This window comes from Ochotona princeps, chromosome 25 (assembly GCF_030435755.1).
Source record: "Ochotona princeps isolate mOchPri1 chromosome 25, mOchPri1.hap1, whole genome shotgun sequence".
Taxonomy (NCBI): domain Eukaryota; kingdom Metazoa; phylum Chordata; class Mammalia; order Lagomorpha; family Ochotonidae; genus Ochotona; species Ochotona princeps.
This window is the reverse complement of record NC_080856.1, coordinates 25,553,413-25,575,200: the sequence shown is the minus strand read 5'-3', so window position 1 is coordinate 25,575,200 and position 21,788 is coordinate 25,553,413. Positions and strand designations below refer to the sequence as shown.

Sequence of the window (21,788 nt, the reverse complement as noted above, 5' to 3'; positions counted from 1 at the left end):
TGTTCCGAAAGAGCTTATCTTGAAGCATTGTATTCAGAGAGAGTTAGACCACCACATACAAGAAGAGTTGCAAGAACCCAGCGTGAGTCAGGTACTGACACCCACCCTGGTTATTTTGGTTTTGTTTTGTTTTATTTTAACATTCAAGGTATGAAAATGTATGCTGCTTGAGCAGCTCGGCCCATCGGCTCCTTCTACACTGTTTTACAGGCAGAACCCTCCTCCTCCTGCTTTCCTTAACCTGCATAGTGTCCTAATCCTGGTTGTTAAAACTCTAAAAACCATTTGCCAAGGAGGCAGATTCTACAGGAAATGATACCATCCCAGTATCTACCTACCACAATAAAGCTTCCCTCAGAGCTACTCCCACTTTGAGGCTGTATCTAGGATCTTAAAGAAGGGGGCAGTGCCCACTTCCTGCACCCCATCTCACAGTCCACTGTTTGTGCCTGCCAGATGTGTTGGCTGTGCAAAGCAAGATCTTGGGTGTTGCCAAGACAACCAAGGTGAAGGGAATTTCCTTTCTGCTTCTCTTCCCAGACCTAGGAAAGAGGAGGCTGTGGCTGGGCTCCCAGAATAGGACAAGATAGTCATTTCAATACTAATTCAAATAATCTCTTTATCAGCCCAGACACTTGGGTCCCCCTATGCCCCCTTCCTATATTCATTCCTGTGAGAAAAGAAAGAAAGATAAAAAAAAAAAAAACCTTTAAAAATCCAAGCCATTTCCCTAAAGCCAATGTTTGGTCGAACACTCCACTTTGCCTACTTGTTTGTGGGACAGTGCTTCCCCATTGCTTAGCTTTGAATAAAGCTTCTGTTAAGCTTGTGCTGAGGACAGAACCCAATGAGCTTGGCCGGTAACACTTTTGAGGCTGATGCCTGGGTGCCACCCCATAGGAGCTGACCTCTGGGTCCACCCACACAGGTCTGAGCACACAGAGGCAAGGTAAGAGCAAGTGCCCGTTCAACCATCTATGCCACCTGCTTTTAGTGACTGATAGCTCGGAATCTGCAAATGGGGCACAGTAAGGGGGGCCAGGCTGGTGCACATGAAAATCAAGAGCTGTCTTCCTGAGGTTTTGAGTTGAAGAGACTGGAGAGCTGGGCTGGCAGCGGACTTACCACGAGGTGATGAGCTCAAGTTGGCCTTGCATCTTCAAATCTAGGTTCAGGACGTCAGATGGGCTGATCCCAGCTCAAATGATGAGCAGGATTTTATCTTCATGGAACTCCTGCTTCCAAATCCCCCCCTCTTCCATCTGGAAGAAGAGGCTGAGCCCAGGGGTTCCCCTTCTCTGAACGTTCTAATAGCAGATCCTCCTCGACAGGCAAATGAGGCTTCCCACAGGCCAGCAATGACTGGAGTTGCCATAATCAACAAAACAGGCCAAGAGTCACTCAAAATACAGTAACATAGATTAGTGTTATAATAACGTGTAATAACACAGGTCAACGGCTATATAAACAAAATAATACAACACAGGATTAACAACGCAAGGCAGTGTGCTCTATTGGTAACAGCAGGCAGGTTACCATTGCAGTGAGCAAGGGTGCAGAGTGGAAGATCTGAGGATGTGGGCGCCTGGGGTGTCGCAGCCACTCTGCCCACCCATGTCCTGGCTCCCGCAGCCAGGGTCACAACCCCTGCCCCCTTGCCCATGCCAGGTCCGCCTGTGCAAGAAATCAACCCGCTTTCAGCCGAGCATTCCCACCTGGCACCTGTGCAGGACACCCTCAGTAACTGAATGGGTGGATGGCCGATGCGGACTGGCGAGCTTGCACACCCGCAAGCAGCACCGCCTGGGTGGCCGCACGGGTGTCCCTGCGTGGAGGGTCCAGGTCCGCTAATGGACAGGGGGCGGAGACGGGGTGTCAGCCCGCCCCTCCCTAGCCCCGCCTCCAATCCCGGCTGGCGCCGACATCGCGCCTGCGCAGTCCCAGCTGCCGAAGCCCCGGGTTCCGGGCGGAAGCCGGACCACCCCTCCCGGGATGCGAAGCTCTAGGGGCGGGCTCGGCTTGGTTCGGGGCGGGCCCAGCTGCGTCTGCCCTGTGCCTCCCTGGCGGCCGGAGCTCCCCGACCCGCCTCCTCCCGCGCCGAGCAGTGGGGCCTTGGTCGCCGGGTGTCCCCGCGCAGCCTGCGTCCGGGGAGCGGGCGCTGGCGTCTGGGCCCGCGCCGGAAACTGTGTCAGCCGAGGAGTGGCCAGGAGCCGGAGTCTCGCCATGGCGCGCCAGGTAAGGCGAGCCACGGCGGGCGCATGGACGGAGGGACGCTTGGGCCCGTCTGCTTGGCGCAGTGCGGGCCCCAGGGGACGGCGGGGCCGGGAAGGAGCAGGGACCCACCAACTCTAGGATGAGCTATACCGGGCCTGGCCGGACTGAGACTCAGGGTCCTCGGGCTGCGCCCTCCCCCACTGTCCACCGCCCCACTCCCTTCCCCGGACACGAAGACCTCCATCCACCCTCCACCCCACCCCCAGAAGCTCGTTCCTCCGCGTTAAGCATTGCCCCGCTCTCCGCGTGTCCTCCTCCTTAGAAGTTACCCAAAGTGCGGTGCAGTAGGCCCGGGGGAATGGGTCCATCTCATACTTTTATTCTTGGTAGGAACCTGGATCCGGGGGGCACCGACATGGAAGTGGGGAGAAATAGAAGATAAACCAGGTCCCAGATTTGGTCCTGGTGAGGTGTGTACATCCAACTACTGGAGGGAGAGCCCCACCTGCTCTGTAGCCTGGGCATAGTTGACACTGGGTTCTGTGGGAGCTGCCAAGATGGCAAGGAAGCTGGAGGTGGTCTGCTTCTGGAGCTGCTGGGTGTTCTGGGTGGGCACCTGGAGCCAGTTCTGCCACTGTGGTGTGTATGAGCCTGAGCTTTGGCCCGCCTCAGGCAGCTGTACATGCTGTGGTGGACAGGCAGTGTGTGGCCGGGCAGAGCAGGCACAGAATCTTGGCCAGTGGGTAGCCAGCAAGCATCCCGAGAGAACAGAGAAACTAGCAGAGTTGGATGTTGCTGGACAGGAACCTTCACCCTTGCAGCTCCAGTGGTATGGGGATACCCTGGCTCCAGATACCCACTGGGTTTCTGGGTACCCACTGATACCATCCCAGGACCACCTTATACCTTGACTTGCTGTCCTGTAAGCCCAGGGGGCTGGAGCCCCTGGTCTGTCAGGTGTAACCTTCAAAGATGGAGCTTCCTGGAGGAAGTGGCTAGGGATGGCCACTACAATGAGGTACAGAGGACCTCCTCCCTGCTTTGCATGTGACTCCTGGAATCTGTGGGTGGGCGAGTAGGGCTCACAGGAAAGGACCGTGAGGGGAGCATGGCCTGCGGGTGCAGGTGTGGCTTGAGGCTCAGAAGGACTGGGACCTGTGAACAGGCTTGTGGTCCCTGAAGCTACAGTTTCCATGGAGAGCTTGATAATACACTTGATAAAAATTGGAGGTCTCTCGTAGTAGCCCAGAGCTTGGAGACTGTGGGACTCCAACAGTCTTCGATCAGTCCAGAAAGCTTGTCTCCTGTTGCTTGGGGGAGTGAGGCTAAGGCTGAGGAGGATGGTGTGTGTGCATGGTGAGCTGGCAGGGGATTGCCTCCTCCCAGTGTTGAACATGGGCACACTCACACTTCCTCAGCCCCTCACACATTCACTTTTCCTCCACGTGTCGTGGGAGGGGGAGGCCACAGGAGCAGCAGCGTCTACCCCAGCCTGTCGCTGCCTGGTAGCATTGCTATCAGAACTTTGTCACAGAGAAGTTTGCTTGCAGGCTGAGATGGCGACAGGCCTGGAGAGGTCTGGAAAGCATCCCTTCCAGATGTCTAAAAAAGGTGGATATATTTAGCCTAGAGAGAAAGAGGCCCTGGGGGCCAGGAACTCTGTGTGTGTGTGTGTGTGTGTGTGTGTGTGTGTGTGTGGCTAGCTGACTGCAGGAGTGCTAAGTTTAACATTGCATACATCCCGACATTGGTTCAGTGTTAATTCATTTCTTGGTCATGACATCCCTGTGGGGTTGGTTGGTTGGTAGGACCCAGTACTGTAGACACAGTTGCTCAGGTGCACATGGATCAAGTTGTTTGGCTAAGATCCTGTAACTGATCCGAAGCCACATTGGGGATTCAGCTGCTTGGTTCAACCTTGAGTGTCCATCCAGAATGTCTTAACCCAGCAGGCAACAAATGTCCTGTGCTCTTTCCCTTCTAAGCTGAGGCTGCAGCGCTGGCCTGGCTCAGCTCTGCTCACCCGCCTTGCTGGCCCGTGTCTTGGGTGGAACTCTTACAGGTAGAGTGCCTGATGTGGACTAGCACACACCTAGATCGTGGGTCTCAGAACCAAGCTCACCGAAGACGTGGAGGTGAAATCAAAATCCTGTAGTTTGGATGTGTCGCCCAAACTTTGTATGTTGAAAGCTTAATTCCTGAAGTTGTCAGTGATATTTGAGAGCTTGAACTTTGAGAGAGTGATTGGGTCCTGAGAGCTCTGCCTCAAAATGGACTCTGAGGGCCCAGTGCAATGGCTCAGTTGGCTAAATCCTCACCTCACAAGTGCCAGGATCCCATACACAAACTGGTTCCTTTCCCAGCTGCTGCAGTTCCCATCCAGCTCCCTGCTTGTGGTCTGGGAAAACAGTCAAGGACAACCCAAAGTCTTGGGACCCTGTACCCGCATGGGTCACCCAGAAGAAGTTCCTGGCTCCTAGCTCCTGGCTTTGTATTGGCTCAGCTCTGGCTATTGTGGCCACTTGGGGAGTGAATCAAAAAAATGGCGATGGCTCAGTGTGTTCTTAAAGCTGAGTTCCCTGGGACTTGCTTGGTGTGTCTCAGTAAGTGATGCACTGTGACATCTCAGGACTGTTCAGAGTCCCCTGCGCAGACGGGACCCTGGGCCAGCAGGCCCCCGGGAGATGAGGCCCTCAGCCTTCCCAATCACAGGTATTCTATCATAGCAACACAACTCCAGCTGAGACTCGGAATAAGCCATTTCCTTACTTTGTAATGAAAAGTACATCTGACAGTAAGGCTGGAAATATGTGATGATTGAGTCCAGCTTGACTACACGTCTGGTTTGCTTTGTGCTGGGTAATTTGTAAAGAGCAGAACTGAGAGGTTCAAGGGACCAGAATGTGGTGGAGGTGGTCTTGCTGTGTCTGTCCTTGGTTGAAGATGCACAAGAGAGTAGAAGGGGGTTCAACTGATCCTTTTATCAGAAAGCTACCCTATTGATAAGTGGCACTAATCCATTCAGGAAGGCTGAGGCCCCAGGACCTAATTGCCTCTTAAATGTTCCTCCCTTCCCCCCAGCACCCTTGCACTGAGAACTAAGTGTCTAACACGTGAACTCTGGGGGACACATTTAAATCACAGCACCTATGGTAGAATCTATATAGGTACTAATGGAGAGCATGGACAGTGTGTGGAGGAACCTACAGATGGCCGTGGGGAGCTGGGATGACCTAAAGCATCCATCACATCTCAGGAGGGGCACCGCTGAGAGTGACAAAGGGCCCATGGTCAAAGCCAGGACACCAGAATGCCTCTCCATTGGCACTCCCTCTCTCTGGGCACAACATGATGCTGTGGAGGTGTTCCCAGCCCTTCACGCTGCCTCTCGCAGGAGCTCAGCATGGGAGGTGAGTTGGGATGGACGTTTCTGTGGTGGTTCTGGTCAGTCTCTAGTGGAATTCATCCCATAATGGGGCGGCGGTGGCTCAGCAAGCAAGCCAGACACTGTGGCTCTCATCTAGAGAATGGTGGCAACCTTCCAGATGCCAGCCTCAGGCCTATCCTGCAGGTGGGCCTTTCTAGGGGAGCTGTCTCTGACCCAGGCATGTCTCCCTAGCGGTCTCCTAGATGCCAGGCATGGTCCCTGGCGTCAGCTACAGGTGTCTGTCCAAGGCCAGGAAACAGCAGTTTGGAATGTTCTGAGTGGCCATTCCCAACAGGGGAATAACTAGGCCTGGGCCAGAGCCTCAAAGGTTAGCCCAGGGAGAGAGGTGCTGGGCTGTCCGGCCAGGGGCAGGCACAACAGCCTGCCTGTGGGCCTCTGGGTCCCAGGGCAGCAAGCAGGCAGGATGCTGGGGGAGAATCCAGCCGGGTGTGTGGATGGGCTCTGACCCCATTAGAAGGAGAGCAGAGTGCAAGTGTTTGTGACTGCATGGTGCAGCTGCCAGCTGTCACAGGGTGGCCTGCAGAGCATGGCAGTGAGTGGGTGACAAGGCTGCCACCTAATAGCAAGACAGTTTTTTAAATCAGTGACTTGAGTAGATGAAACAAAGCAGAAGATGAGCAATGCTTTCCTTTTCTTCAATAAAGCTGTCTCACAAATAAGTGGATTAGCATTTGTTAATAAGCTAGAAGGCCACTTCCCGCAATTCACAATCTCTTTGCTTAACTCACAGTTTTGGCTATCATTTCAAATCCGTGCCCCTCAGGTGCTGATCAATTTTTAAGAGTCTGATGGTGGCTTTAAAGTTTACTGTATCATATTTTTTTTTAATTTATTTTATTTTTATTACAAAGTCAGATATACTGAGAGGAGGAGAGATAGAGAGGAAGTGGAGCTGCCGGGATTAGAACCAGCGGCCATATGGGATCAAGCCGAGGACCTTAGCCACCAGGCCACACTGCCGAGCCCTACTGTATCATATTTTAAAGGAATCTCAGGCAGAAATGTTGCCTTTTGTCTGTAGCAGAAGTCTGGCTTCCCACAGGTTTCCAGGGGTCACCCCAGGAAATGCTTGCTTCAGAGCACTTATCTGAGTCAGGCACTGGCTCCGAGGATGAGCAGTGAGGAGGGACTGGCGCAGGCATGTGCAAGGTGGGAAAGGCAGGGCTGAGACCAGAGAGCCTTCCACGGTGTCACCTCCCCTAGAGCTTAGTGCTCGTGGGCCACAGGGCCTGAGGGGGCACTGCTGCTTGGAGCCTGCGCTGGCTGGCTCCGCAGGTGACTCTGTGAAGAGGTGGAGCTTCCAAGAGCAGGCAAGACCTGGTGAGAATGGACGCAACCCAGCCAAGGCCCATGGACCAGCCAGCCTGCAGCCAGGAGTCTGCAAGAGCTGTGGTCACAGGATTGGAGTCTGAAGAGGAAAGCTGTGAACACAGGCCAGAGGGCCAGGCCTGTGATCTGCTTGTCTTCTATCTGTCCCAGTGAGGGGGTCTCTCTGACCTCGACCTGCCAGGAGCTTCCAGGTCTCTCCTTCTCACCCCACCACGAGGGTGCCAGGTCCCAAGGACTTGAGCCTTCCTCTGCTGCTTTCCCAGGCACTAAGCAGGGAGCTGGGTCTGCAGTGGAGCAGCCAGGGCACAAACCGGCACCATATGGGATGCAGCTGCCCCGGGGTGGAGGGTTAGTCTGATACGCCAACATGCTAGCCCCCTGAACAGGTTTAGCCCTTTTTTTAAAAAAAAATTATTTTTATTGGAAAGGCAAATTTACAGAAAAAAAGGAGAGACAGAAAGATCTTCTATCTTCTGGTTCACTCCCTGAAGTGGCTGCAACAGCCAGAACTGAGCCAATCCAAAGCCAGGAGCTTCTCCAGGTCTCCCACATGAGTGCAGGGTTCCCCCCCAAACAGGTTTTAATTGCTTCTCTCTCCAGATAATACTGGAAGAACAATATAAACATGCTCTTTGCTGGATTCCTGGTTATTGTATCTTCCATGTTTAGATATATAGTGTTTTCTTCACAGGCTGAGCATCTCTAATACAAAAATCTGAAATCTAAAATCCTTCAAAGTTTTCTGTGTGCCTTGGTGCTACAAGTAAAAAGCTTTACTCTTGACCTTGTATGCCAGGTCACAGTTAGAACACAGGTACAATCAAAATATCACATGAAATTGCTTTAAGGTTGTGTCTTTAGGGTATGCATGAAATGTAAATGAGTTTCATGTTTCTAATTGGGTTTCCTCCCCCACGTTTATCATGGTGTGTATGCAAATACTTTAGAATGAGAACATTCTTGAGGGTTGGCATTGTGGCATAGTGGGTAGAGCCACTGCTTGCAGTGCAGACATCTTGAATAGGTGCCAGTTCATGCCATTTCAAATCCAGCTCCCTGCTAATGGCCTGGGATAGCAGCAGAAGATGGCCCAGGTATTTGGGTGCCTGCACCCACATAGGAGACCCAAAGGAAGCTCCTGGCTCATGCTTCCTGGCTCAGTACTAGCCATTGTGACCATCTGGGGAGGGCACCAGGTGATGGGAGAGCTCTGTTTCTTACTCTCTTTCAAATAGATAAGTCTTTAAAAAATAATAAGAAAACGAGCACTTGTTTTGCCCATGTATTCCCAGTAAGAAACACTCAGCCTCATGTGAGTTTTATTGGTAAGGCTTTTTTCTCCCTCTGTGATGCCACCTTGCTAGGATCCCAGGCACTCAAAGGGATGTTTGCTTTCATAAACTCAACTCTATCGTGGTAAGTTGAGGGATTGCTGGGGTTAACTTGTGTTAGGGCTCAGTAGCCCCAGGCATGTTATCAGGTATTATTATTTTTTAAAGACTTATTTATTTTTACTTGAAAGGCAGATTTACAGAGAGAAGGAAATAGAAAGAGAAAGATCTTCTATCTGCTGATTCACTCCCCAGGTAGCTGCAACAGCCAGAGCTGAGCCAATCCAAAGCCAGGAGCCTCTTCTGGGTCTCCCACATGGGTGCAAGGTCCCAGTGCTTTGAGCCATCCTCGACTGCTTTCCCAGGCCACAAGCAGGGAGCTGGATGGGAAGTAAAGCAGCTGCATCAGGAACTGGCACCCATATGGGATGCTGGCACTTGAAGACAGAGGATTAGCCTGGTTGAGCCATTTTGTTGGCCCCAACCTGGTGGTTTCAAGATAGTATCAGTTGATTGTCTCACATTCCTGGAAACCAGAGGTCCAAAATCCAGGTGTGGCGGGGTGGGGGGCTCTGCTCATGGTGAAGGCTTGAAGGCAGGGTCCTTCTTGCACCTCTCTCCAGTCTCTGCACCTGCTTCTTCCCAAGTGCCTGTCACTGTCTGTGTCTTTTCATAGAAAAGGCCCTGGCCACCTGGACACAGGGGTCACACCGTTGACGAGTGTCACCTCATCCTAGCTTTATCTACCATGGCCTGTATTACAAATGAGGTTACATCCACACGACCAAGGGCTTAGCAGTCCAGCATGTCTTCCTGGGATTCCCAAGTCAACGCCCTGGGACACATTCATGCCGTTCCTTGTGTCAGGCCTCCAGCTGTGTTCACTGCTCTGCCACTCCTGCCCCCCAGTGTCTGCTGGGAGATGCAGCAGGCCACCAGGCTGAGGGACAGTTGGGCTGGGCCTCACCGGCATGGGACCAACCAACCCCCCTGGAGACTGTGCCCACAGGTGACCATCACCTTCAAGGACCTGGCCGTGCGGTTCTCCGAGGAGGAGTGGCGGCTCCTGGAGGAGGGACAGAGAGAATTCTACCGTGAGGTGATGCGTGAGAACTACGAGACCCTGGTCTCTGTGGGTAAGGACCTGCGCGCCCTCCCCCAGGATGGGAGACAGCAGCCAGGGGTGAGCAGGAGAGAGAGAGAGAGGCCTGAGCCCAGTCCCACGGTCCTGAGCCCCTTCATAATGCCACAATGTGCTGGGTCTTAGTTTTGTCATCTGTGAGATGGGCAGTTCCAGAGCCTGTTGGAGAGCTCAGAGCTGAGCGGGGGGCGGGGCCTTGCTGTATCTTCCATGGAGGTGCTGTTTCTGTGGCCTCAGGAGGGTTCTGCATGGTGGCCTCTGTTGGGGAACCATCAAGATGTGCATAGATGGGCCACTGTGTGCCTGTGGGGGGTCAGAGGCCCTTCATCCCCAGGGAGACTGTCCTCTCTTCTCAGGGACATCCGAGCTGCTTCCTCTCTCTGCTTTCCTGTCACCCATGGAGCCTGGAAAAGCTGTGCTGGGAAGGGAACATGCTGCTAAAGGACAAGAGCTGCCTGCTGGGGGAGCCCCCCAGGGTAAGTCCTGTTGCATTGGGTCTTCCTTCAACCCCAGGAAGACTCCTGGAACCTCAGCCTGCTAGGGCAGTGCGCTCCTCCAGCCAAATCCTCCTGACTCTCATCCCCTCACTCCTCTGTACTCTGGAGTTTCTGTGAGAGGCACTCACAAGAAACCTGGGGTGGCCCTGGCAAGCACCTCTGTCCCAGGCCCCCTGCCAGCTAACAGCTGCAGCGTTTTCTGAGCCAGCCCTGCAGAACCAGCCAGCAGCTCCCAAGTGTCCACAGGACCTGGACTGGGCAAGGCCAGGAGGTTGGGCCTCCCTGGAAAAGCTAGAGGCAAGGGCAGTGTGGCCTGAACCCATCAGAATCTGGTTGTGGAATCAAAGTTAGGGTTTATCCAGAGGCAGGGTTAGTGCACATGCCCAGGAACAGTCCAAGCAGGCTGCCTCACACGCTTCTGTTCATTACAAGCTCTGTGCATTTTCTACAGGTTTAAACAAGGCAGCTTTATGTCATTTATCAAAGATCAGAGGGGGCTGCAGCTGCTGGTAGTTCACTTAGGTATTGATGGGAAGATCCTCTACCTTTCCATACTCTCACATTTCCTCTGTGTGAGAACACAGCAGGAGGGGTTCTTAATCACTATTGGCCATCCATTGTTCTTCCTATAATTACCTTCCTTAAGACATCAAGCTACCTCCTTCAATCCTGTTGACTCCTTAATGTACATCAGGTGTTTCTTGGGCCACAGAGATTGCTGAAATCTGTAGAATTGACTTGATGGTTTCTTCACAAGAGAAACTGACCCAGCTGTTATAAGAAGAGCTGTTATAAGAGAAGGGATAGCTGAGCTTAGATGAGCCCTGTCTGACACCCTCACCAGGGCAGAGCGCTGGCAAGCCTCTTGAACCTTGTTGGGCACTGGCTGCTTCCAGCGGCTGTTGGGCTGGGAGGAGGGCGTGAGGTGCAGGAGCTGGCAACCCCTCTGAGCAAACACCGCTGCCTCCGCCTGCAGGAACACAGCCCCAGCATAGCCTGCACCTGAGCGCCCTGGTGCAGCTCGTGAAGGAGATCCCGGAGTTCTTATTCAGGGAAGCCAAGGGCGGCACTGTGGATAGCCCTGAGAGCCGAGCAGCCGGCCTTGATGGGGACAGAGCGAGCCCTGAGGGTAAGTTAGCTGGGACAGCCGGGACAGTGCACATAGGCTTCTACGCACTGCACAGGCCAGGTTCCCATCCACCGCCCGGGTCTGTAGTGTGCCTGCCTGATCCCTAGCAGCTCCCAGGCAGGTGCAGGGAGGTAGAGGGACCGAAAAGCAGCTCCTGCTGCCTGGCTGTGTGCCTGCCGCTTGAGCCCCTGGGGCACAGTGGCTGAGAGAGCGACTCTTACTTGCCCACAGTGGTTTTCATGCCGATCCAGCTACCCTCTGCTAGCTGTGCCCTGCGTGGTGCGGAGGGCAGTGTGTGTGAGTGCCTGCTTCACAGATGAAGAAAAAAGAGAAGCTATTTACACCGTACATGGCTATAGCCTGGGTTCTTCTTGCCTCACCAGTTACTCCCTTCCCCTGAAGGTGCTTCTCCATGTTCCTGCCTGTCCCTCTTCCCCACTCCTTGACGGCGAATGAACAGCAAGTGGGGACAAAGGCACAGGTTGGTGGGAATGTGGCTGTAGAACTGGTGCTTCAGAATTTGGTGGCAGTGATGCACAAGGAGCTGACATCTGGGCGTTGGTAGTGGAACATGGCAAGGAAGCACACATATTGCCAACACTTCCTGGCACATCTTACCAGTTTGGGTGTCTACCTCTTCCAGTTACAGCTGTGGCAATAGAGAACTGTCCTCTGCAAGGCCAGCTTAGCTGCCTTCCAGACAGCCCCAGTGATCAACACAGCCTGGCCACCACACCCACCGGCAGCTCATCGTCCAGTGGCCTTCCTGGAGACAAGGGGCGGGAAAGTCCCCTCCCCATTGGTGAGTCTGATCGAGCAGGGGAACCAACATTTCCAGGGCCCTGGGAAGGAGAGCTTGGAGCTGTGGCCTCTTGATTTTCTCTAGGACTGCATATCCAATACTGGATGGAGACAGGGTTGTACAGGCTGCAGGTCAGGATACTCAGCCACTGGTTTGTGGCCCAGGGAGAGCAGGGGTGGGGCCTAGTTCCCAGGCAGCCTTGCAGCCAGCCAGCTTGTCCCTGAGGTCTGTGCACCTGCCACTTGTCACTTTCTGACCTGCAGACTTTGGACAGGGAAGATACCTATGTCCCTCTGGATTGATTGCCAGGCCTCCTCATCAAAACAACACTAGTACTAGACCTATCTTAGGGTCTCATTTAATTTGTGTGTGTGTCTGTGTGTGTGTGAATTTGATATTCATCAGCGTGTTTTTTTATTTTTGAGTTAATCTGATGTAAAATTGACAATCTTATGTGGTTTTTAGATGTCATTTGGCGCATTCTCTGGCCTTCCTGTGACTTGATTGGAGAGGTGTGAGTGCTGTGGTTGGCAGCATCATTTGCTGGGCCAAATTCAAAGGCCGCGTCTGTCCTGACTGGACAGTGTTGGTGCTGACAGTTAAACAAGAAAGGAGCTGGGAAGCCCCTTGGTGTCCTGGGCACAAGTCCTGCAGAAGCTGTCCCCACCACAAGTCACAGTTGTCAAGACCCTGCAGAAATGCTGAGGGCTGGAGAGGCCTGCCCTCTGGGGGCAGAGTCCAGAGCTAGACAGATTTCTCTGTCTTTTCCTGCAGCAGAAACTGTCAGTAAACCATGGTCTACAGGGAAGACAAGCCCAGGCTCTCCAGGTGGGGAGCCCAGCCCTCTTGCCTATAGCCCCAGCAGGAGGAAGAGCCACAGAGGGACCCTGGGGACAGGTGAGAGGCTGGGGCACCTGAAACCCAGTTGTAGGGGGAGGTATATTTAGCTGGTGCCATGAGGTCATGTTTCTCTCCTTGCTGGGCCTGGGACACCCTCAAAGCAGAATCTCAGCCTCCCTGAAACCCAAGACTGTTCTGTAGGTGTTCCAGCTGGCCTCAGTGACCCTGACCCTGTGTATGCTACAGGAACCTCTCCTAGGAGCAGCCCCTTACAGGGCCTCATCGGTGGTCAGAAAGAGATCCCTGTGCCCAGTCCCCAGCATCCTGAGGTGACAGCCAAACCACTTCCCCCTCTGCCCGGCCTGGTGTCATCGAAGCTGCCCAGAGTGGAGCTGGGACCCGTCAGCCTGCCCTGGCCAGGTGAGTGCTGGGCTTTGGATCTCCCTAGGCCACAGTCTCAGCGGCCCCTGGCAGCCTGCATGGCCTTCTGTGGCTGCTCTGCTTCCTCTCAAACGACTTTCTCAAAGGTGGTGGCCAGGATCATGTGTCTGAGGCCAGGTGGCTCTCTTGAGGTCAGAATGAGAAACAAATGTGGCCCTGCTCCCCTTGAGGTGTTTGCCCTTTCTAAAGTGACTCTAGACAGAGGAGTGTAAGCCTCGTTTTGTGCCACTGCTTGCCGAGATGCCCACACTGGACTCCAGACCTGGGCAGAGGTGGGGCCCAGGGTTGCCCCAGTTCTTTCGCCTGGGAAGGGGATAATTGTTTCCCCCCCTCAGGGTCATCATGAGCTTTCCCAGAATACTGTGCTCTTTCTGTGTGTGAGGCCTAGTACTCCCCAAATGTTAGTCCAGTTAGGACCCCAGAAGCCATGTGCGAGTGCCAGCAGTCCAGGACCCTTTCCGTCTCTTGGCAGTCAAGGTCATGCCCCACCCTTGCATCGAGGGCACACCTGCATGGTGCCCTCCTTTTAGGCCCTGCAGTTCTGGAGGTGTGGCCAGGAAATTTTTACCTGGACACCAAGAAGACAGTGGCTCATACAAGTCTAAAGGACTTCTGGTCCATTGCTGGACTTCTGGTCCTAAATCCCCCTGGCTGCCCAGAGCATTGGCCCCTGAGGTCAGATGGAAATGTTCTTTTTTTCTTTAGTGAAGACAGAGGCAGTCTCAAGGGACTGTCCCCTCCAGGGCCTGATGAATTGCCTGAAGGAGATCCCAGAGGCCCCAGGCAGGCGTCCCAGTCCTTCTGGAGCAGAGGAGCCCCTGCTGCATGAGGAGCCAGGAGCCTGGAGAAGGATTTGTGGAGGTAATGGCCACCACAGCACTAGGGTGGGGGCCCACACCCTGCCCATTGCCCAGCAGCAGTGGGCGGTCAGGAGCCAGAGGTTGGGGGTTGAAGCTGTGCAGATGGAATGAGGTGTGTGGGAAATGGTGAATCAGTGCTTGACAGTTTTCCCAGGTGGCTATTAGCATAAGGACTGAAACGTGTGTGAGGAAGGCAGGAATGGTGGTGGGGTGACAGACCAGGAGATAGGAGTTCTGGTCCAGGAGATGACTGTGATTTGGGTGTTCTCGTGTTTGTGTGGGTCCCATTTCTGTGTGTGTCAGTTTCTCAGAACAGTAGAGAGCAAGCCGGTTGACTCTGGTGCTTACTGGGATAGTCTCAGTTAAGGCTACAGACAACCCTCTGGAGGCACTCTGAGGAGCCTGGGGCAGCTGGGGTGTGATCTAGCTCTGTCCTGGTGAGGCTGGGACCTGCCCTGGAGGCAGAGGGGCCTGGGAGGTCCTTTCCTAACCCTGGAAGGCTCCCACAGGACTCTGCGGCTGAGCCCAGACCTAAAACCTGGGCTGCCTGGTGGCTGTCTTCCCATAGGACCTGGACGCCAGCAGACACCACCTCTCCGCCCTGGCCCTGGCGGCGTGCTCACTATGGTGAAGATGGAGGACAGCTGGGCCCAGAGTCCACTAGTGCCCACCACCTGCCAACTTGGCAGGCAGACTTATAGCCCCTCCACCTCCAGAGATACCAAAGGGATCCGAGGACCCAGCTGGGGCCCTGTAGCTCAAGGTGAGTGCTGGGTCGTCTGATGAGACTCAGTCCCTGGCTGAGGTTACGCTAGCCCATGAGGAAGGGGCACCTGCCTGACCACTCTCCCCAAGCATTGAGCCTGAGTGTCCCTCGCTCCGCAGTCTAGTTCCCTGTTCAGGCGTCCCTCTGTTGTGAGGATTGTGGCCACCCTGCCATCAGACTGGGGCCATCTTTGTTCCAAAGGAGCAAAGCACAAGTCTACCATAGGAGGGCTCCCTGACTGGCAGTTTCCCCAGAGCCTGGAGCATGCCTCATCGCCCTGACAGAAGGCAGGCCCTAGAGGCCCTAGGAGGCATGGCTGGGGCATGCAAGAGATGGTAACAGGGTGGTCTTTCCTGTCCCAGCTGGCAGGGCCTCAAGCTCACCTCTGGAAGCCCTGGAAGCCTGTCTGAAGGGCATCCCCCCAAGTGCATCATCCCTTCCCCTGCCACTGGTCGCTTCTTGGTCCCAGAGCCCCCAACCAGGAGACCCTGGGGCTCGGAGGTCCGAGCCACATCCCCACGGATCACAAAGTGAAGGTAGGCTCTGTGGGCTTAAGGTGGTGTTTGTACCTGGGTACATCAATGGGGGGTGAGGGGATGCGGAGGACACTGTTATCTTTCCCCCAGCCCCTCCTTCACACACCCTCTGCTAACAGTTCACCAAATGTAATGAAAACTGTTTCTAATCTTCCTTCTGTTTCCCTCTCATAGAATTTTTATGGCCATGGGACACTGACTGAGGGGTTGTGTGGGTTGTTGTGCTGTGGGCTTGTCATCCATGCCCTGGGAAGCCCCAGGGCTGACAGGGTCCAGGGGTCTCTACCTCACGGGCATTCTGTGACTCCAGCTGTGCTGTCCCTTGCAGAGGTGACCAAGGAGCCTGTCCTGCCTCTGGCCCCACGGGGCTGTGTGAGAGAAGGCCCTGCCCGGCCCTCATGCCCCCGAGGCACCCCCACCGGCTTCTCCTCCGCCAGCAGCACCGATGGGGACCTAGATTTCATGAGCCCTGCCAGGAGCCAGGGGCAGTGGCCCAGAAAAGGTAAGTGAGCCACAGGGAAAGAGCATGAGTCCTCTCTGCCCCCTGGGTCTTGGGCCTGACTCATGCCCGTGCCGGAAGCAGCACTGGGAGATACCAAGGCAGGAGCCAATGACGGGCCTTGTCTTGGATGATGCTAAGGGCTCCATTTTAGTGACTGAGCTCTGAAAGAGCAGGACAGTGTCTTAAGACCTCTTTAACACCCTCCTGTTTTAAAAAAAAAAAACCCTCCTGTTGCATGAAAACAGAAAAGTGAAGTTGGCCTTCATCAACACCCTCCAGTTCCCTTTGTGTGGCTTCAGTTGGAGCTCATTTGTCTTGTGGAGCCATGCGCAGGGCCCAGCTCCTCTGTCCTCACACAGCCAGCAGCCCTGTAGACCGCCAACTCTACCTTGCTCTGTGTCTTCAACACTGCCCCCTGTCGTCTTCCTGCGTCTGGTCTGTGTGTTCCTCAGCCCCGAGCAGTGCTTTACCAGGTCACACAGCCTGTGGCGGTCAGGCTCACTTCCTTCTCATGTGTGCTCCTCAGCCCCAAGCAGCGCTTCGCCATGTCACACAGCCTGTGGCTCTCAGGCTCGCATCTTTCCTATGTGTTTTCTGTTGAAGGATTCGTGTTGCAGGCCACCCAGACAGCAGGAACCCTCAAGTGCCTTGCAGAAGTGCAACCTGTGGTTCAACCTCTGCCTTTGCAGCCCCTTGCGGAGCTGGGCCCCTGGGCTGCTCTCCCTCTACCTTCTGTCTGGGCTGGGAATCAGCCACTCTTCTGGCATAAACCCGGCCAGAACATCAGCTCTCCCAGGGCACTCTTCCTTCTCTGGAATCCCAGTTCTAGTCCCTGTAGCTTGCACGGCTATCACCAGCAATAAGATTCTTGCATTATAGCTGCGACACAGAGCTGGCCTACCATGGCCCAGCATCAGCCTGAGGTGAGGGCACCAACAGTGTTGTCCTGGAGTGGTGACGGAGCCTTCCACCCACTCTGTTGTTAGCTGCCTACGGGGTCAGCACACAGCTTTGTCCCTTACATGGTGGCAGCTGGCTTTGCTGAGGGAGCCAAAGACCCAGGCCTGTGGCCAGGCTCTCTCCACACAGTCCCTGGGCCCAGCTTCTGCATAGCTGTTCAATGGCCAGCAGAGCAGAGCCACCCTGGAGCCCAAGCTGGCACATTTCAGGCCCTGCCTCTAGTGGGCCCTTCCACCCTGGTCATTGTGTAAGAGGTGAGGTCCTGGAGTTTGCAGAACCCAAACTACAGTCATGCGAAAATGTAGATGTTCCATCTCCACAGGAAGCCCGCCAGGAAGCTCCCCACTCCAGAGTCTAGAGAACTGTCTCAGAGAGATCCCTGTGCCCAAGCCGCAGCTTGCCTGGCCCTGCTCCTCGGCAGCAGACAGGGGACCAAGGAGGATGGACCTCAAGAATTGGGCGACAGACAAGGAAGGTAACCCAGCAGGCACTGCGGGTACCATGGACAGAGCAGCCCAAAGGGCAGGTCTGTGCCTGAGCCCAGAGGACAGTCTCAAAATAGGTGGAGGCATATCTGAGGCCAGAAAGCCAGCCAGTCTGCTCAGCACAGTGCAGGCTGCCTGATGGAGAGTGATGGGTGGGGTCTGGCTCAGCATTTACACTTGGTGCTGTAAGGTGCAGGCCTGAGCTGAGTGTCAGCTGAGCTTGTTGGACCTGTCACAGAGCTGTGGAGCTCCTTGTGTCCCTGCAGCTAAATGTGGGAGTAAAGAGAGCATGGAGGATGCAGGCAGCATCCTGGGAAAAATCCCAGAGCAGGTGATTCCCACAGCCGAAACTTTTGTTGCCTAAGATCCCCAATCTGGCCAGGACTGTGTTGTGTGCCTTCTGTGTGCCAGCATGAGACCCCAGGAGTTGAGAGGCCTGTTGACTTCTTGTTGCAACAGCACTGAGGAGCGAGTCCTGTGAGCCAGCTCATCCTGGGCAAGGTGGGGGAGAAGTGCCTGCCAGGAGCCTCCATCTGGCCAGCCCACAAGCCTTCTCCAGCTGCGCCCCTGCCTGCCATCCACGAGGGATCCGAGACCATGGGACCACCCGGCCAGGACCAGAGCACTGGCTCCAAGATGGTGAGCTACCTCCATTCTCAACGGTTCCTGGCTCTTTTCCTTGCAGTTAAAGGTTTTAGTAGGGAAATAGATTCCCTTTCTCTGTTCTTTCCTGCCTCACATCCCTACTCCGAAGAGGGAAGCAGAGGTGTGGCAAGGAGGGGGTGGGACAGCAGGTTGTTTCTCCAGTGGACAGGGGTCTCTCTCTGATTCCTTCAGCAGAGCTCCTGGGTCAGCTGCTCTGGGCTGGGAGGACGACCCAGCTGATGGCTGTGGTTTTCTTCTTCCTCCCCCAGACTCAGCCCAGTCCTCCCTGAACTGTGGGAGGGAACCCCAGCCTACCAAATGGGAGGGGCTCCTGGCATGTAAGACCCAGGGCCTGGACCACTAGGGGCTCCCAAAGACTTCAGACTTCTAGAAAGTTCCTCATCTGGTTTTCCAGGGTGGTCGTAGACCTGGCCACACCCTGCCAAGCTCCAGCTTCACCTGTTTCCAGCTCCCAAGGTAACTGTTTAGGGACCACCTGTGGCTACATGAGCTGTGGGCTGAGCTGAAGGGAACCTGCTCTGTGTGTCCAGCCATTAAGGCAGAGTCCTCCTGGCTGTCATCAGGGCTGGACAGTGAGCTCTCTTGTTGTCATTCACACAGGGTCAGCTGCCAGACCCTCCCCGCTGCACTGCTTGGAAAGCTCCTTAAGGGACATTTTGCCAGTGAGACCCTTGCGCTTTGCCTGCTTGGCCGGCCCCGGCCCTGGCCCCAGCCCCAGCCCCAGCTCCAGCTCAAGCCTGAGCAGCTCTGATGGAGAAGACCTAAAGCTGGAGCCGGAGCTCTGGCAGCAATCCCTGCAGGGTGAGCCGAGGTGGGGACAAGGAATGCAGGGGCAGGGTGCTGAGCCCATGTGTCTACCTCCACCAGCCACAGCCCTGATGCCAGCTTTGTTTATAATTGCCAGTGAGGAACCACCTTCCCAGCTGCAGGCATCCTGTCCGTTTGTCCCCAAGTCCTCAAGTGGCCCCTCTTGGCAGCAGAGGCAGCAAGTCTGGTGAAGCCCCTGGGAGAGCGGAACCCCAAAGCTGCGGCGTCCTCAGCTCAGGTGAGCCTGCAATCTCCCAAGAGGGGCTGCCACATGACTGCGGCCACATGATCGCAATGGGCCAGGACTCTGGGCTGATCGTCTGAATCCCACTTCTCACCTTGCCTGGCTCTTCCCAGACAGTTCTCTGTGCCTGTTGGACTTTGGCTGCCTGTAGTATCAGCTGTGCTCAAGAAAAGGCAGAGCCATGGAACAGAGGGGGTGCTTTTGATATATTAGTTGTATATATCCCTAGTGTATGTGCATATGCATATATGAGCATAGGTGTAAAATAATGTGTATCTTGAAGACTTGATAGTCGGTAACAGCCAAACAGCATCAGAAGTGAGATTTCCCTGCCTGGGAGAATTTCTTGATGGCTGTTCCATCAGGAAATGCTGCCTGCTGCCACAGGCCACCAAGCTTCTCTATCCAAGCTAACCCAGTATTTGTTCCTAGGAGAAGCAGAGAAAGTGGCAGAAGGCAGGTCCCAGTCACCAGAGAGGGAAGAAAGTGGCTGCCAACCTGGTGCCCCCCGCAGCACGGGAGAAGGAGGTAAGGACTGGGCTGCAGAGACATCAGGGGCAGCAGCAGCCCTCCACCCCAGTACACTCCTGTCCTGGGTTCCAGTCCCGGGCCATAGCCGCTACCTTGGGCAGACCCTGGCTGGCCGTGGACCATGAGGATTCTAACCGTCAGCTTTCCCTGTGGCTTAGTGCTGGGCTGCAGGGCACTTCATGCTGCACACAGGACAAGGCACAGCAGACACACGGGTGCTCAGGGGCCCCTCCACTAGAGGCAGGCTCCTGGCCAGCCATGTGTCCATCTTGCATCTCATCCAAAGACCCCCATGTCAGAAGGAAGAGTGCATGGCCCTATGCTGAGCACTCTGTGTTCTTCCTGCAGGAGCAGTCAGGGCTCCTTGTCCTGCCCCACAGCTGGAGAAAAGACCCAGGCCTGAGGATAGGGACGAAGCCAGGGCTCTGGAGCCTACACATGGAAAACCCAGCACTCCAGGTAAGCAGGCGACTTCCCCATGCCCTCTGCACGTACCAGGAGCCAGGGCCCAGCTTAAGGAAATACTTCTGGGTGATTCTATGGACCTTGGGTTGCAAGGGCGAGAGAAAACCTTTGTGCATCTCAGGTTGCAGCTTTAATTTCAGTATGCTCATGCTCCAGTGATCATCCTTCCCTTCTAGAAGCCAGGCCTTGGAGGTGATGGCCTGACCTGCTTTTTGCTCTGGTTTCAGCTGAGGCCCAAGGGAAGCTGCACCCCTGTGGCCTACCCCAGGCGGGTGATGAGTCTTTGCAGCCACAGCCTCCAACGTCGCCCCCTCCAGCAGCTGACCCTGCCATGTCATCAACTGCCTGCAGTTGCGGGAAGCCCCTGCAGCAGGAGCTGCACAGCCTCGGGGCCGCCCTGGAGGAAAAGCTGGATCGGCTGGCTTCAGTCCTGGCAGGCCTCGCTCAAGAAGTGGCCACCATGAGGACCCAAGTGGATCGCCTGGGGAGGCGCCCACGAGGCCCTGAGTCAAAGCCGTGGGCTCTCCCCCGGGGACCTCGCTGGGCCAATGGCCTTGGTCGCAGACATACGCCCTACTGGAGGCAGAAGGGTCCCTCCAGACCTAAACCAAAGATCCTCCGGGCACAAGCTGAGGGCTGTAGGGCTGGTGATTCCCCGGGACTGCCCAGAGGGAGGGCCCGCCCAGCACCTCAGCTACCAACTGATGGTGCCCCCACAGAGCCTCCTGGGCCTCCTTCCTCAGCACTCAGCTGCTGTGCTGTGCTCGGACACATGGGGAGCCACCAGGTGCCCCCTCCCCCTTTAGTGCCTGTTGCCTTACCCCCACCAACGACTTCTCCCACCCCCAGTGCAGACGCAGAATCGGCCAGGATCCCAGGCCGGCCTAAGGAGCCCAGTGACTTGCTAGGGGGCATGCAGCGGGCCCTACAGGAGGAGCTGTGGGGTTCTGAGCACAGGGACCCACGGTGGGGGGCCCACTGACCGCACTCTCCACAGGTGGCCTTGTGCCCAGGGACATGATTCCCTCCCCGCCTGTTCCTGTGGCCCTTCCCGTCAGTGGAGTCTTCACCTGGTGCCCGGACTCTGCTAGGCCCTCGGGGTGTCTGCTCCAGAGGCCCAGAAAGGCGGTACATTGCTCAGCCACTGGGTGGCTACCTTTCTCAGGTTCAACCAGACATTGCTTCCTGCAGCTGGCCAGCTCCTGGGTGGATTGTGTGGACATGTGCACAGCGTGTCCCCTGCAGCTGTGGGGCAGTCAGGAGGGCCTCTCTGCTGTCGTGATCCTAGAAGCAAATGTTGGCACAGAGCTTATCTGGGAAGCACTCTGTCCTTTGTTCCCAGCTGGATTTATCCCCTGTGAATTCTAAAATTAAAGAGTGAGTTGCTTTGGCTCCTAGTAAAAGATGTTCCATGTCCCCACAGTGTGGGGTCTGGCTGCTGGGGTTTCTCCAGCAGCACAGCAGAGGAGAGCTGGCAGTTTGTCCCCTGTAGTACCTCTGAGGGAAGTCAGCAGTGTGCTCAGGAAGGCTCAGGGCCAGCAGGCTGGGACTGAAGTCCCAAACAACTAGGAAAGCACACATGTCAGGTACTACCTACTGAGGTTGGGGGCCGTCAGACAATAGGTGTGGCTCGGGAGGTCAGAAGTCCAAAGTTAGGATGTTGTTAGGGTTGATTCTTGTTCTGGGCTGGAAGGGACCATGTCCTGGTTCTCCCCTCTCAGGACAGATGGCAGTCTTTGTGTTCACAGGCATCTGCTCCATTGTCTCCATACAGCCCCTTTGTATTGGGACACC

At 55.3% G+C, this 21,788-nt stretch overlaps 1 protein-coding gene across 10 annotated transcripts; it reads left to right on the top strand.

The window, feature by feature from the left end:
* Positions 1–1,954: 1,954 nt before the first annotated feature.
* KRBA1 (KRAB-A domain containing 1) lies at positions 1,955–21,567 on the top strand. Of its 10 annotated transcripts, none has more exons than XM_058681420.1 (20): positions 2,023–2,235; positions 2,605–2,684; positions 9,332–9,458; positions 9,820–9,939; positions 10,937–11,089; positions 11,733–11,891; positions 12,155–12,223; positions 12,669–12,788; positions 12,933–13,151; positions 13,878–14,033; positions 14,601–14,795; positions 15,161–15,334; positions 15,663–15,836; positions 17,119–17,271; positions 17,741–17,920; positions 18,548–18,748; positions 18,852–18,992; positions 19,431–19,526; positions 19,878–19,988; positions 20,222–21,567. In XM_058681420.1, exons 3-20 carry the CDS (start codon positions 9,425–9,427, stop codon positions 20,974–20,976), a joined length of 3,210 nt encoding a protein of 1,069 aa, XP_058537403.1. In that variant the 5' UTR covers positions 2,023–2,235; positions 2,605–2,684; positions 9,332–9,424; the 3' UTR covers positions 20,977–21,567. The 10 variants fall into 10 exon arrangements, with proteins under 10 accessions (XP_058537402.1, XP_058537403.1, XP_058537398.1 ...); XM_058681418.1 differs by having other exon boundaries at positions 2,196–2,235; positions 9,319–9,458; XM_058681419.1 differs by lacking the exon at positions 2,605–2,684 and having other exon boundaries at positions 1,955–2,235; positions 9,319–9,458.
* The last annotated feature ends 221 nt before the right edge of the window (positions 21,568–21,788 follow it).